This window comes from Podarcis raffonei, chromosome 17, assembly GCF_027172205.1.
Source record: "Podarcis raffonei isolate rPodRaf1 chromosome 17, rPodRaf1.pri, whole genome shotgun sequence".
Classification (NCBI taxonomy): Eukaryota; Metazoa; Chordata; class Lepidosauria; order Squamata; family Lacertidae; genus Podarcis; species Podarcis raffonei.
Window position 1 is genome coordinate 21,837,318 of NC_070618.1, and position 16,465 is coordinate 21,853,782.

Sequence of the window (16,465 nt, forward strand, 5' to 3'; positions counted from 1 at the left end):
CGGCTTCAGAACACTTAAGCAATACAAATATATCTGAGATAATTGCGTGTTGTTGTTTATTTTAAGAAAAAAACCTCTGCAGTGCTTGTTTACGTATTCTCTGCTTCCAGAATCACATTCTAAACTTGCTGGTGCAATTTGTCTTCAAAATAACTTTTTCTTCCCTTAAAGTAGTCCTTGGGGCTCTCTTGGAGGCAGAAGAGTTTAAAGTGTGTGGTCCAAAATATAGAATATTTTATGCTCCTAGTTTAGCTGAATGATATGCTGCCTACTTTTAACGGTGGTATTTGTTTAATCCAAGCCTGGCTTTTTCCAGGAGATTGTAGCACTTAAAGTACTCTTAAGTAAGATGTGACATTGCCATGTGGCATGTAAGGGCATATAAAAAATAAATAGCTAGGGAGGGGGCGCTTATTTAGCTCCATGTCTGAAAGCTTTTATTACTCTTCCTTATGACAAGTGTTGTCCACTGATAAGAAGAGCCTTGCAGGATCAGGCCAAGGTACATCCAGTCCAGCAGTGGCCAACCAGATGTTTATGGGAAGCCACTGAGCAAACAAAAGTAATGAATTAGAGGGGTATTGTTTCCAGTGAGAGGCTAAAGAAAAGATGGTTTAGAACAAGGGTAGGCAACCTAAGGCCCGGGGGCCAGATGTGGCCCAATTGCCTTCTAAATCCAGCCCGCAGACGGTCCGGGAATCAGCGTGTCTTTACGTTAGTAGAATGTGTCCTTGGTCTGAGGGACAGTGGACCAGCCCACGGCTGAAAAAAGGTTGCTGACCCCTGATTTAGAAAATAAGAGTGACTGATGTTCTTGCAGTTCAGTGTTGCTGTTTTTCAATGTCTGCAGCAAGATATGTACTAAATATAGAATCATAGAACTTAGATGGATAAATTTAATTTTTAATGACAATAAGTTCTGCTTAGGTGTCTTCCACTAAATTAGATGTGTCACTTTCAGTTGTCACAAAATATCAGCTACTGAAATGTTTTTGCTATGTATCTTATCGCCATATGACTAAAGAGGTTGACTTGTTAAAAATCGCACACAGTGTTTCGTTTGGGTTGTAGTTGAAGAATATAATAGTAAATGTTGGGGCAAGCATGAGAGAAGATACGTGCTTCCTGTTTCCTGACTATAATGGGAATTTAACACATAGCTGTTTAACACATAGCTGTTAGCTTCATCTAACAGACAGTGACACTGTGAAGTTATAATGAAGGAGAATTGTGCCTTTGGCATAAGGGCGGGTGGCTGTCCTATGAAATTTAAAACTCTGGGGAAATAAGAACATTACATTTTCTGTTAGTAGCACTTCGCAGTGGACCGGCTGTTAAAAATGTAAGAACACCAAAAGAAGCTTGGATAATGATTTTATCTCATTGCTAACCACTACGTTGCTCATGTTCTGATTTCTCTCGCCACCTTGCCCTCCCCCTCACACATCCAAGATTTCAGTGAAAGAGGATGTAAAATGTGGACCTAATAAATTGCCTTGTCCAGTACTATATAATGAGCTGCAGAGTTGATCTCAGATTTCATATTAATGGCAACTATATTTGAGAAAGGATACATGTCAGATATGTACAGAAGATTAACCTACTGCACGTTTGCAACATTGGGCTGGATCTGTGGATTATGCATAGACACACTGAAATCCATAGGGCTTATAATCTTAGAGTTCGAAGGGTCCCCAGAGGCCATCTAGTCTAACCCCCTGCAATGTAGGAATCTCGGCTAAAGCATCCATGACAGATAGCCATGCAACCTCTGTTTAAAAACCTCCAGGAAAGGAGAGTCCACAACATCCCGAGGGAGACTGTTCTACTGTTGAATGGCTCTCGCTGCCAGAAATTTTCCCCTGATGTTTAACTTGTTAGTAATGGCTAACTTAAGTCAAATAGGATTCCCTATATTAAGTCCAGAGGGCACAAGGCTGTAAAACATGGTTATTCCAGGAGATTTTGCACTTTTCTCTAGCTAAGGACCACTAATATTTTCCTGAATTGTGCAAAGGATGCTTTTGTTTGCAGAATATGATGATAGTATGTATTTCTGTTACTACATTTCTAGTGCTTGATTAAGATAATTATGTCAATATAGTAGACAAAAGGGTCTTGGTAACTATTTTTTAAAAAATTAGGAGTAGCAGGAGAAGGCTGGAGTTTTCATTGTTATAAATCTTAAGAAACTCCTCTAACTTCAACATTTAATAGCTTATATTTTAGTTGAACCATTGCAAAAAACATATGACCTTTAAGGATGTATTTAGGCTATCAGGGTGATTTCCCCACTATTAAGTGTAACATAAAAAAAGATACCCTTTCAGTCTCGTCATTTGATCAGAATTCTAAGAGAGCCGTTCTGGGGTGTTAGAAGTTTCTGAGGGAGAGCAGCCACCACATCTAAGGCCCCGCTGCTAGCTGCAGCCATGACAGGAGATGGGTGACTTTTCCTCTCCTGTCCTGCCTTCCCATTTTTACCCCTCTTAGACTCAGTTGAACTGGAAATAACTTGATATCATCATCTTAACTGGCATAGTTTGGAGCCCTTTTCAGGAGTGCATTGTGGGAAAATCAGCACTGATGTGCCTAAAATAAAAGGAATATATTTTAAAATGGTGGTCCAGCTCTTGTCTTGTTCAGACCCAGTTCTCTGGATATCGTAAATTACAGTACAGTGGTACCTCGGGTTACATACGCTTCAGGTTATATACGCTTCAGGTTACAGACTCCGCTAACCCAGAAATCGTGCTTCAGGTTAAGAACTTTGCTTCAGGATGAGAACAGAAATTGTGCTCCTGCGGTGCGGCAGCAGCAGGAGGCCCCATTAGCTAAAGTGGTGCTTCAGGTTAAGAACAGTTTCAGGTTAAGAACAGACCTCCAGAATGAATTAAGTATTTAACCTGAGGTACCACTGTATAATCTTTAAGTTTGAGAACAGCAACTACAGTCGTACTTTGGAAGCCAAACGCCTTCCAAGTCAAACGTTTTGGCTCCCGAATGCCGCAAACCCGGAAGTGAATGTTCCGGTTTGCAAATGTTCTTTGGAAGGTGAACGTCTGACACAGCTTCCGATTATGTGCAGGAAGCTCCTGCAGCCAATCGGAAGCTTCACTTTGGTTGTCGAATGTTTTTGGAAGTCAAACAGACTTCCGGAATGGATTCCATTCAACAACCAAGATACGACTGTATTTAAAAATGGTATGTGGGATTCAAAATTACTTTATGAAGTTTATCCTAGAGTAAACACAGACAGGTGCAAATTTCCAATGCTGGAGACCAAAAAGCATTTATTAGAAAGTCTACAGGGTGCTTTTTGTTGTTCTCCTCTTTTGCCTGTGGAAATGCGCTGTTTAAAATTATTTGCAAGTTTTGCACATGGCTTACATAATTTGGCATTTAATAATTTGTCAAGTGTGGGAATGTGTGTATATACATATAGGCCTAATAAGAAAAAAGTCATAACTATCTTGCAGTTGTCTTGCTGTAGCTTAATCTATGTGGACAAATGCAATTTTCCATTTTGTTTGTGGATTAAAAATGGTAGTGCTGGCAAAGAGAACTGGTAGTGAAAACTTTTATAACTAATTTTATTTTAGCTTCAAGCAAAACATCCCAGCATTACCTTCTATCTTTTTCTTTCTTTCTTTCTTTTAACACAAGCTTTTGCTAGAGTTGAGAGAGCAATAAATGAAATGAAATAGGTGATTTTTCTCAATTTATACGGCAATGTTTGCCTATTGAAAATCCAGGCATCCAAATGTTGCTTTTCTGTAGTTAGAATTTGGACAAGTTGTCTTGAGAGACAACGGAGTGTGCCTCCAGTGGAGGGGAGGAGTCAAACAGCTACATTAGCAGCACCAAAGTTACCTCCCCAGAGCGCAAGACTGGGCAGTGTGTATGGAGGGGCTGCCCAAATGACAAGACCCACCCCCCGGCATCACTGACGTGGTCCAAAGGAAAGCAGAGCAATACATTTGGCACCAGCTTGGCTCCAGGTGTTGCTGGACTGAGGCGTACAAAGCCCAATCCAACCATCTTAGGAACTCCACTCTGGATTTGTGTAGGGTTTGCTCCTTAGCCTTCTCTTCTCCCAAAGATATCCTGTAAAGCAGTCATCAGGAAAGTGCCCCCAGCACACCAGGAGAGTCAGCCTCAGAAATTGAGCTGAGTGAGGAAGAGGCTGCCTCTGTAGATGAGAGCTGTCTGTCTGATTTTAGAGAGAACAGCCAAGGGCCCCTCCTTTTCAGGGAAGAAGTGGTTAGTTCCCAAGGGGTGGAAGAGTTGGATGTTGGCCAAGGCGTTGCCAGGCAACCAGCAGGTAAGAGGGTGTCAGAGGCTGAGTCTTCTGAGGAAGAGGTAGCTCAGCCCTGCAGTCCCCAAACGAGGAGATTAGAGAGGCTCCGAGAGCAACGGAAGGGAAGGAGACGAAAGGTGGGATTCTGGCGTTCTTCCTGTTGGGGGAGGAACTATAAGTCAGACTTGAGCAACTAGATTAATGAGAGCAGGCAGTTTGTCATGCTCTGAAGGTGTTTTTCTTTTAAATAAACTTGTATAAAACTGACAGAGACTCTTTGCTGCTTTATCAGGCTGCTCACCTGCCAGAGACCATTATAGCAGTGGAGCTTTAGGATCAGAGTTTTCCTTCCCCTAGATGGGCTACCTTCTCAGGTTGATGAGCCCCATCTGCCCTTCATTTCCCTCTACAGAACATACAGCAACTGTTGGACCCTCTGTTGGGTGGACCCAACAGTCTGAACAACTATACCAATAAATACAGTCTGTTCACAGATGCATAGTATTTTATCAAAGTAAGAAATAATGTTGTTTGCTTGAACATGATGGTTTTGAACGATCCTACGCCATACCCAGTACAGTGGTACCTCAGGTTAAGAACTTAGTTCATTCTGGAGGGCTGTCCTTAACCTGAAACTGTTCTTAACCTGAAGCACCACTTTAGCTAATGGGGCCTCCTGCTGCCACTGTGCCGCTGCTGCACGATTTCTGTTCTCATCCTGAAGAAAAGTTCTTAACCCTAGGTAATATTTCTGGGTTAGCAGAGTCTGTAACCCGAAGCTCATGTAACTCGAGGTACCACTGTACAGTTGATGCTCTAGCATTGGAATCTTGCACCAGTCTTGGCGGAACCACTAATACCATTATACTGGCACCAAGGACACAAAATAGCTTTTTGAGCATTCTGACAAGGAAAGGACATGCCCCCCTCTGACTCATGCAATATATTATGCGGGCCTTCAGAGTCTATGGGTGCTGCAGGACAGAAGCTAGTGTAAACCCTATGCCTAAGTGGGAAGGTTACGAAGCAAGAGTCCCTGATAAGGCAGAGCTGGATGACTCTACCCCCTATGCTGTATATTGGATACTGTGCAATCGATAACATTGCACGCTTAGGCTGCCACAGCAGCCGCTTTTAATAAAGTTTAGCCACTGTTCACATTGCACTGCTTTCAATGGAGGGCAAATGTTTTCTACTAACATAGGGGTTTGGGAATCGGTGCTCCTCCTGAGGTTGAACGCCAGCTCCCATCATGGCAGCCATACAGGTGAGAGCTGGGAGTCCAACCAACATCCTGAGGATCATGGGCTTCCAGCCTCCCCTGCTAAAGCATAAAACGATACAGAAGTAAGCGGGGATTTCTTTTGTTCCATTTACCGTATTTTTCGCACTATAGGACGCACTTTTCCCCCTCCAAAAATGAAGGGGAAATGTGTGTGCGTCCTATGGTGCGAATGCAGGCTTTCGCTGAAGCCTGGAGAGCGAGAGGGGTCGGTGCGCACCGACCCCTCTCGCTCTCCAGGCTTCAGGAGAGCCCCACCACCAGCCCCACAAGCTCGGGGGACAGCGGGGAGGCGGAACACCGCCATCCCGCTGTCCCCCGACTTGGTTAGAAGGCTGGCGGGGGGAGAAGCCTGCTCCTCCCCGTCGCCAGCCCTGCAAACTCGGGGGACAGCGGGGAGGCGGAACGCCGCCATCCCGCTGTCCCCCGACTTGGTTAGAAGGCTGGCGGGGGGAGAAGCCTGCTCCTCCCCGTCGCCAGCCCTGCAAACTCGGGAGACAGCGGGAGAGGCGCAGCGCGCCATCCCCCTGTCCCCCGACTTGGCTAGAAGGCTGGCGGGGGGGGAGAAGCCTGCTCCTCCCCTCGCCAGCCCCGCAAACTCGGGAGACAGCGGGAGAGGCGCAGCGCACCATCCCGCTGTCCCCCGACTTGGCTAGAAGGCTGGGGGGGGGGGGAGAAGCCTGCTCCTCCCCTCGCCAGTCCCGCAAACTCGGGAGACAGCGGGAGAGGCGCAGCGCACCATCCCGCTGTCTCCCGACTTGGCTAGAAGGCTGGGGGGGGGGAGAAGCCTGCTCCTCCCCTCGCCAGCCCCGCAAACTCGGGAGACAGCGGGAGAGGCGCAGCGCACCATCCCGCTGTCCCCCGACTTGGCTAGAAGGCTGGCGGGGGGGAGAAGCCTGCTCCTCCCCTCGCCAGCCCCGCAAACTCGGGAGACAGCGGGAGAGGCGCAGCGCACCATCCCGCTGTCCCCCGACTTGGCTAGAAGGCTGGGGGGGGGAGAAGCCTGCTCCTCCCCTCGCCAGCCCCGCAAACTCGGGAGACAGCGGGAGAGGCGCAGCGCACCATCCCGATGTCTCCCAACTTGGCTAGAAGGTTGGCGGGGGGGAGAAGCCTGCTCCTCCCCTCGCCAGCCCCGCAAACTCGGGAGACAGCGGGAGAGGCGCAGCGCACCATCCCGCTGTCTCCCGACTTGGCTAGAAGGCTGGCGGGGGGGAGAAGCCTGCTCCTGCCCGTCGCCAGCCCCGCAAACTCGGGGGATAGTGGGAGAGGCGCAGCGCGCCATCCCACTGTCTCCCGACATGGTTTGGAGACTGGCGGAGGGCTTCCTCCTCCCCCAGCCCCGCAAGCTCCCAGAGCGATGCCAAAGCTGCGCGCAGCTTCGGCATGGCTCTGGGTCCCGTTCTGGGGGAGGGGGAAGCTCGGGCTTCCCCCGCCCCAGCCCCGCGCCTGGCGGGGGGGGGGAAAATAAATTTTTTCCCCTTTATTTCCCCCCCAAATCTACGTGCGTCCTATGGACCGGTGCGTCCTATCGTGCGAAAAATACGGTATATCTCACCTTTCTCTGCACGGAGCTCAAGGTGGTGGTACATGGTTCTCCCCATCCTCTTCCATCGCCACAACAACCCTGTGAGGCAGGTTAGGCTGAGAAAGAGAAAGGGACTGGCCCAAGGTCACCCCGTGAGCTTCGTGGTGGCGCACATGCAAGGACACACAAGGCAACATTTTGCTGTGCTGTTACGGTGACAGTGTACTGGCCAAACTGGTCTGTTCTTGAAGCTTTCAGTGCCATGGAGTGGATAACACTTCTGTGTAGTGCAAACCCAGGAAACCAGCACCATATGTGTGTGTGTGTGTGCAGTTGTCAGCTACAGTTTAGCTCAACAATCTCTTGACCAAATAGCAAGATGTACTGAATACACAGCGATGACGATAACCTTTGCTAGCGGATGGTTTTAGAAAGATCATTGCTCCTGACTCACGCTTCTGCTTGGGTGCTTTTGCCCCCTCTAAAAAGAGCACCTGAATAGGGCACATCATACACTTCAGAAGAACAATAGAAATATCATATTACACTTGCCAGTAATTTCCTTGCTGAAAGAGTTCTAGAACAGCCGCGCAGCTTAGACACGGCAACCGAATCATCCACTGTTATATTTCTGCTTAAATAAGAAAACGGCATCCATTGGTTTTGTACTTGGTCATTTTTAAAAAACGAAAAAAATCCCTACCATTGGTTTCAATGAGACAGAAGATACTTACACAGCTTGTGGGCTGGTGTAATTTTTCTTCCTTGTTGGGGCATGTTTCTTTTGAGAACAAAGAGTATTATGCACTGCTTTGGTACTAGAGGTCGGAACATATAATGTATATCTCTGCAGGCATACCTTAATCAGAGATCTCGTGCACCTCATGGTGGGCTTACGGGTTAGATAATCATCATCTTTGAGGCTCCATGTATAATATCTAATAGAATTACAAGGTTGAATTACACATGATTAGTCCCTTCTGGTAGTTTTTAGCCTGCAAGTTCTGAGCCTGGCCAGGGTTATATAGCATAGTTCATACTTGCTGGTTCTTCCACGTTTCTGGTCTTTGTCTCTGGCTGCCCTCGTTCCTGTTCTCTTTCAGATTTCTGCTATTACAGGTTCAGGTCAGGTGTGGGCATACTACTATGTGGAGTGTGTTCACATGCCTATACAGTGGTACCTCAGGTTACATACGCTTCAGGTTACATACGCTTCAGGTTACAGACTCCGCTAACCCAGAAATATTACCTCAGGTTAAGTACTTTGCTTCAGGATGAGAACAGAAATTGTGCTCCGGCGGTGCGGCAGCAGCAGGGGGCCCCATTAGCTAAAGTGGTGCTTCAGGTTAAGTACGAACCTCCGGAACGAATTAAGTACTTAACCTGAGGTACCACTGTATATCTTTGGTGGACAAAAAGAAATATGTTTCAAAGATGCCAAGAAGATTAGTGTACTTTGTCGTTCAACCTGCCCAACCATAAGCCTTATTTTCCCTTTTTTTCTTAGCAAACTGATTACGTAAGCTTCTACATACGTTTAATTTTTTTCACACCACTCTGTTACACACATTAGAATGGCTGTGTTCTCATGACATGATAAATTCTAAGAGTTTAAAGGATTCCAATTTGACACATGGGCATATACAGTCGTACCTCGGAAGTTGAACGGAATCTGTTCCAGTAGTCCATTTGAAGTTCCTGCAGTCAGTCGGAAGCCGCGGAAGCCCCGTCAGACATTTGGGTTCCATAGAACATTCACAAACCAGAACAATCACTTCCGGGTTTGTGGCGTTCAGGAGCCAAAACGTTCGACTCACAAGGCGTTCGGGATCCAATATACGACTGTACAATATATATTCTGAGTAACTGCCTCAATCCAACACTATCACCTCACCCAGTGTGCCTGTTTTTACGTCATTTTCATTCATAGGCGCAGAATACTGAACTGTCTCTTTGAATATAGACTTTTCTATCCAGTCAGGCACTGACAAGATCAATTAGTAAAAGGTAAAAGGACCCCTGACCATTAGGTCCAGTCGTGGCCGACTGGGGTTGCGGCGTTCATCTCGTTTTATTGGCTGAGGGAGCTGGCGTACAGCTTCCGGGTCATGTGGTCAGCATGACTAAGCCACTTCTGGTGAACCAGAGCAGTGCACGGAAACGCCGTTTACCTTCCCACCGGAGCGGTACCTATTTATCTACTTGCACTTTGACGTGCTTTCGAACTGCTAGGTTGGCAGGAGCAGGGACCCAGCAATGGGAGCTCACCCCGTCACGGGGATTCGAACCCCCAACCTTCTGATCAGCAAACCTTAGGCTCTGTGGTTTAACCCACAGCGCCACCCGCGTCCCTTTTACAAGATCAATTACTTGGTGTTAACTGGTGGGAACTGTTGTTCCACAACCTTAAGCAGAAGGAAGTACTAAGGTCTTGACTGCATATCCTTTTACTCCCGAAAGAAGCTAATGTATTTATTTTATTTATTGAATTTATATACTGCCCTATACCCAGAGGTCGCATGGGAGAGTCATCTTACGTAAAAGTCATTGAAAGGAAGATTGAAGCAGAGAAGAAGCCTCTTGTTCAGCAGTTGGAGCAAGAATTCAAGCACTACTTCAAGAATTCAAGCACTACTTTTGAGATATTAGTACAAACTGCTCTTAAGCCACAAATAATATATCCTTATGTAGTTTGTTGTTTTGACCATCATGGTCATATCAACCATAACAACAAGTATATACACTAATACAAAAACCATTTTGTGCCAGTTACGTAGGAACTGTCCTGTAGAAAAGTTACTTTAATTTACAAATAAAATTATTGTTGTCTTTTTCTTTTACTTACAGCTTGAAAGGCAACTCCTCATGCAAAATCAAATGCGTGAGAGGCAGATGGCTATGCAGGTTGCTTGGACACGGGAATTTCTCAAGTATTTTGGAGCATTTTTCGGACTTGCTGCTATTGGTCTAACAGCTGGGTATGCAGCCCTTTTTTTCTGAATAATGCAAGAGAGACTGCATGTTCCGTCATCTAAGCTTTACTCAGAGTAGACTTGTTGGAATTAATGGACGTGACTAAGTTAGGTTCATTAATACCAGTGCACCTACTCTGGGTATAACTTAGTTGAATTTTGCTCAGTGGATGGCACTCAGCCAAGCTGTTGTGTGCGTGCAGAATGAGGTCCATTTGTGCAATGGGATTTCCCCTTATCCTTGTGCCCCCTAAATCTACTCTGGAGGATTGGGAGGAGGGGAAACTTAGGGAGTGTCCATGGAAGGAGGAGAGGGAAGAAGGTTCTGTTGTGCAAGCAGATGTCATTCTCTGCACACATTTTAAAAAATATTTATATATACTGCTGTATCATAGAAATATCTCACAGAACTTTACAACAGTATACAAACAAAAAGGCACACAGTAAAATAATAAAATGTTAAAAGCAAGGGAATTAAAATAGATTATTATATATAACGGGACGCGGGTGGCGCTGTGGGTTAAACCACTGAGCCTAGGGCTTGCCGATCAGAAGGTCGGCGGTTCGAATCCCCGTGACGAGGTGAGCTCCCGTTGTTCGGTCCCTGCTCCTGCCAACCTAGCAGTTCGAAAGCACATCAAAGTGCAGGTAGATAAATAGGTGCCGCTCCGGTGGGAAGGTAAACGGCGCTTCCGTGCGCTGCTCTGGTTCGCTAGAAGCGGCTTAGTCATGCTGGCCACATGACCCAGAAGCTGTATGGGGGTTCCCTCAGCCAATAAAGCAAGATGAGCACCACAACCCCAGAGTCGGTCATGACTGGACCTAATGGTCAGGGTCCCTTTACCTTTACCTATTATATATAACAGGAATAGGCAAACTCAGCCCTCCAGTTGTTTTGGGACTACAACTCCCATCATCCCTAGCTAACAGGACCAGTGATCAGGGATGATGGGAGTTGTAGTCCCAAAACATCTGGAGGGCTGAGTTTGCCTGTGCCTGGTATATAATATTCTAAACGGTTCTGGTGATCAGGGTCACGGTGTGAGGAAAAATCAAAACCTACCTCCCCCTGCTCCATAGCCCCAATGCAAACTTAAGAGGAGCCAATCGCGGGTATAACAAAGTGAAAATCACACTGACATCCCCAAACACAGAGCTCCAGTGTAACGTGGAGGTCTGGCCCTTGAGGAAACATGCAAAGCCATCAATGTTTGACAAGGGATTTGACTTGGGAGAAGGAGAAGCTAATGGACAGATCTAATCTGCTTCGTTTTATTGTTACAAAATGTAATTATGAATGTTGTTAAAAAGGCTGCCCTTCTATCCAGGATGTAAAATATCTTGACAAACGGTTTCCTTGTGAGTAGGTAAGTGTTGATTTCAAGGGCCCTTACTTCCAAACAATTGTCTGGGATCATACAGCTGATGATTATTTTAACAACAACAACAACAACCCTTACAATAATAAAACTGAAGTGGCTCCTGCAAACATGCACGTCAAATGTCAAAAGCCAGGCTAAAGGGTAGGAATATCTCCATCTGCTCCAAGGGCGCCTCTTATCATCAGAGAGAGAACAGCAACTATATCCTTTCTGGAAAGCAGAGCACAGTCCATGATGGCAAACAACATGGTCCATACTTAGCTCTATGTTGAATTCTTCCCCTTGTTTTCATTGGATTATATCCAATGCTAGACCCACTCAGAGAGTAAACACATTGAAATTAATGGTTCCACTCTTGAGTAGAACATAGTTCCATACAACCCATTGTGTTTTCTTTCCCATTTTTCCTAGACAAATTCTACCTTATCAAAGAAATGCAGACTTGACTTATTGTTACTGATCACGTACGCCAATTGTGGTTCATAGTGAAATTGATGGTGGTGATGACGACAATAATTCAGCTACTTAGAAGTTTACAAAGGAACATCGGCATTCTGGTGTCTCTGCCATTCAGCATTATTGATAACAGCACTATAATATATCTAATTAACCGGAACTTGTGTGTTAGTAGTTCACCGTATCTGATAGCGTGACGGCATTTAATGTGATGACTTAAAAGCTGATAATAGACTATGAAATAGCCAAGACTTTTTGAAAAGTAGGTACTGAGGAAATAAAACCTTGGGTGCTTTCAGTTAAGTTTTACTTCGAGTACATCCATTGAAATTAATGGACCTAACTTAGTCATGTTCATTAATTCCAGTGGGACTACTTTGAGTAAAACGTTATTGACTATCACCCCTTGTTTATCCATATCACTTCCATACTTATCCAAAATTGAGCTATAAACTAAAGAAAAAGCTAAAGGGTTTCTTAAATCCAGTGCTTGCTAACAAGGGGAAATCATAATATTGTCTAATTATTTATCTAATTAAATGTATATGCCGCTTCATTGTAAAAGGAAACAAAACTTGATAAGAGGTTTACAAAAAGATATTAAGATATCCCATTAGGATATCCAAAATGGGAGAGCTCGGTTGGTTGTGCATGAGACTCTTAATCTCCGGGTTGTGGGTTCAAGTCCCACCTTGGACAAAAGATTCCCACATTGCAAGGGGGTTAGACTAGATGACCCTCATGGTCCCTTTCCAGCTCTACAATTCTATGATGCTATGATTCAATGTGTTCTTTTGTTTGAAGCTTTAGGATATTACTTACTTTTTTTTTTAATAAACAGGGCAATTAAAAGAAAAAAGCCTGGATTATTCCTTCCAATTGTTCCTTTAAGTTTTGTGCTTGCCTACCAGTATGATATGGGTTATGGATCACTTCTGCAAAGAATGAAAGGTAGGTATTGTATATTCTCTGCAGCGGCTCCCCGTTTGTGGAATTCTCTCCCCAGGAAGGTTCACGCCTTCATTATATATTTTTAGGTGCCAGGCGAAAGCATTCCTCTTCAACCAGTTCTTGGGCTGATTAATATCCTACAGCCTTTTAAATGTGTCTGTGGGAAGTGGGGTATTGTTTTGCTGTTTTGTTTTGATTATTTACCATATTTTTTGCTCTATAAAACTCACTTTTTCCCTCCTAAAAAGTAAGGGGAAATGTGTGTGCGCCTTATGGAGCGAATGCAGGGGGACGCGGGTGGCGCGGGGGACGTGGGTGGTGCTGTGGGTAAAAGCCTCAGTGCCTAGGGCTTGCCGATCGAAAGGTCGGCGATTCGAATCCCCGCGGCGGGGTGCGCTCCCGTTGCTCGGTCCCAGCGCCTGCCAACCTAGCAGTTTGAAAGCACCTCCGGGTGCAAGTAGATAAATAGGGACCGCTTACTAGCGGGAAGGTAAACGGCGTTTCCGTGTGCGGCTCTGGCTCGCCAGAGCAGCGATGTCACGCTGGCCACGTGACCCGGAAGTGTCTCCGGACAGCGCTGGCCCCCGGCCTCTTGAGTGAGATGGGCGCACAACCCTAGAGTCTGTCAAGACTGGCCCGTACGGGCAGGGGTACCTTTACCTTTAAGACTCACCTTTTCCCTCCTAAAAAGTAAGGGGAAATGTGTGTGTGTCTTATGGAGCGAATGCAGGCTGCGCAGCTATCACAGAAGCCAGAACAGCAAGAGGGATTGCTGCTTTCACTGCGCAGCGATCCCGCTTGCTGTTCTGGCTTCTGAGATTCAGAATATTTTTTTTCTTGTTTTCCTCCTCCAAAAACTAGGTGCGTCTTATGGTCTGGTGTGTCTTATAGAGCGAAAAATATGGTACTTGTTTTTATCCTGTATTTACTTGTTTTTATCCTGTATTTTATTCTGTGAACCGCCCTGGGATCTTACAATGGAGAGCAGTATATAAATCTAATATGAACAAACAACACTTAGTTAATGGCAGATTTGTAATCATTTTGCTCTCACAATATACAAACGTATATACACATGTCCGTATTTTTCTCCCCAGGTGAAGCAGAGCATATACTTGACGCAGAGAACGCGTTGGTGGAAATGCCAAAAGGACCCCTCACTTTCGATGGCATTGAAAAAGCCAGAAGAGCACAGAGCACGTTTTTCATTGAAAAATAGTTTGGTGTGGCGAAGCAGTGCTTCAGAGAACAGAAATATCTATTTGTAATCATGTTACCGACTTGTGATGCTCTGATCTAACAGTGTGTATGCAGGGAGCCTTTGCTAAAATCTCACCAGTCAAGCTGCTTGACAACAAAGACATTTGGGGGGGGTGTCTAGATTCTAGACCATTGCTCTGCCTCTCAAAAAGCTGATAGGCCGATTATTATTTTTTAATCTGGGCTGAGCACACACAATTTCTCCTGTTGGATCAGAGAAGAGGACTATGTGCACTATACCTAGACAGATCACGGCAAACTTGTTTTGAAAACTATTGTCTGATTGTAATGCGCATTATGAAATAAAACGGATTTAATACAATTCTGGTTGGGTTGTGTGTTTCATCATGTCTTATTTCTAATAGCTGCAGGAGATTCCTTTGCAGCGAGCATGGAAATTTTGTACATGCTCACGTTTTCAGTGCAAGCTGGATCTCCTTGCAGGAGCTCTGAAATGGTAGAGGACTCCTTTGAAGATGGCAAGACACCTGAAAGAGGGAGTTGTAGGGTGTGGGGGGATTGTAGAGTTGCAAGGGCCAAATTACCCATTATGGTTTTCGTCATTTGGAGTTGCATGACTCTTGAGTTTCAACAGTCACCGGAACACCTGTTTACCTTGGCCCGAGACATATATATTTTTAAGACCTGCTCTACTTGTGAAATTTATTTCCAACAGTTTTTAATGTTTTATTTTAAACAGTTGTGCATTCCATCTTGGGACCTTAGGGTGCAGGGTGGGCAATAAATTAAATTAGCAACAATACGCGGGTGGCGCTGTGGGTTAAACCACAGAGCCTAGGACTTGCCGATCAGAAGGTTGGCGGTTCGAATCCCCATGACGGGCTGAGCTCCCGTTGCTCGGTCCCTGCTCCTGCCAACCTAGCAGTTCGAAAGCACGCCAAAGTGCAAGTAGATAAATAGGTACCACTCCAGTGGGAAGGTAAACGGCGTTTCCATGCACTGCTCTGGTCCGCCAGAAGCAGCTTAGTTATGCTGGCCACATGACCCGGAAGCTGTGCGCCGGCTCCCTCGGCCAATAAAGCGAGATGAGCGCCGCAACCCCAGAGTCGGCCACGACTGGACCTAATGGTCAGGGGTCCCTTTACCTTTAAATAATATTTGGGATGGAGACATGAAAATGTCTCCCCAAGTTGCTTTTTGGCATCGGAGGGAAGTTCTCCCACGGGTGACTGCTCTTTACACTTTTAGAAATATATGGTGTCATGTGTAGTTCAGCCTTGATTGTCACACGTTCTGTAACTCATGCCAGTTCAACCTGCTGGCATTTTGAGAAATTGGATCAATTTGAATTGCCTATTTGGGCTATTCACAGGAGGCCTCTTGTTGCATGAAACCCAGACGTGTTTCCTCAAGATTGTCCTTCGCTACATTACATTTTGGGGAAATGGACTTTTTGGAAGATCTGTCTAGGACAAAATTGCGTGGTCACCATGACATGCTAGATAGTGCCATTGAAGCAGCACAATTGTTCTCCGTTCCATAGCTGCGTCATTTTGGTACCATTTTTAAAGTCTTAGCAGAGCAATTCTAACTCCTAGCGAGGAGCAGCAGGGCAGAGTGGCTGATGGATTGCTGGATCCCAGAACCCCTCTGGCTCATGCCAACCAGAAAAGAAACGGGATGGGGAAAGGATCGTTCTAGGCTGGTGTGACCAAGTAGCCAAATAGGGCCCCAGATATACCGTATTTTTTGCTCTATAAGACTCACTTTTTCACTCCTAAAAAATAAGGGGAAATGTGTGTGCGTCTTATGGAGGGAATGCAGGCTGCACAGCTATCCCAGAAGCTAGAACAGCAAGAGGGTTCGCTGCGCAGCGATCCCTCTTGCTGTTCTGGCTTCTGGGATTCAGAATATTTTTTTTCTTGTTTTCCTCCTCCAAGAACTAGGTGCGTCTTGTGGTCTGGTGCGACTTATAGAGCAAAAAATACGGTACTAGCCAGCTCTGGTCTGTCCCCATAACACAATGTTTTAGGTCCCTATATTAGTAGCATTCCATCTGCTGTCCTTCCATACTTGCTAGTGTAGGCCAGTGAATGGGCACATTTGCTATATCCATCACCAACCATCAGTGGTTAAGTGCTGTCTGTGAGCCTCCATCTGTCTCGGGAGACAACGGAAGACCTTTGGGGGGTAAAGTCAAACTGTTGGAGAGTTACAGTGCCTGCCATGACCGTAGAGACCAATATGGGAGAGACATGTTTTGTTGCAGCTGGGGCAGATGAAGGTGTCCAGTTGTGCTGCTGCAGATGCACCAGGGTGTTTCTTCTCTGTGTGCTCCTCCCAGCGGTCATTCCTCCTCTGGTCACTGTTGTGGAT

The 16,465-nt window shown here is 45.7% G+C and overlaps 1 protein-coding gene across 2 annotated transcripts in view; it reads left to right on the top strand.

Annotated features, from left to right (window-relative positions):
* The window catches only part of PLGRKT (plasminogen receptor with a C-terminal lysine), a 231,538-nt gene extending 217,088 nt beyond the window's left edge, over window positions 1-14,450 (top strand). For both annotated transcript variants that reach the window (XM_053371928.1, XM_053371927.1), the window contains exons 3-5: window positions 9,955-10,085; window positions 12,759-12,868; window positions 13,966-14,450. In XM_053371928.1, the coding sequence (XP_053227903.1) occupies window positions 9,955-10,085; window positions 12,759-12,868; window positions 13,966-14,087 (363 nt within the window). In that variant the 3' untranslated portion in view covers window positions 14,088-14,450. The remainder of the gene's footprint in view (window positions 1-9,954; window positions 10,086-12,758; window positions 12,869-13,965) is intronic.
* Window positions 14,451-16,465: the final 2,015 nt, after the last annotated feature.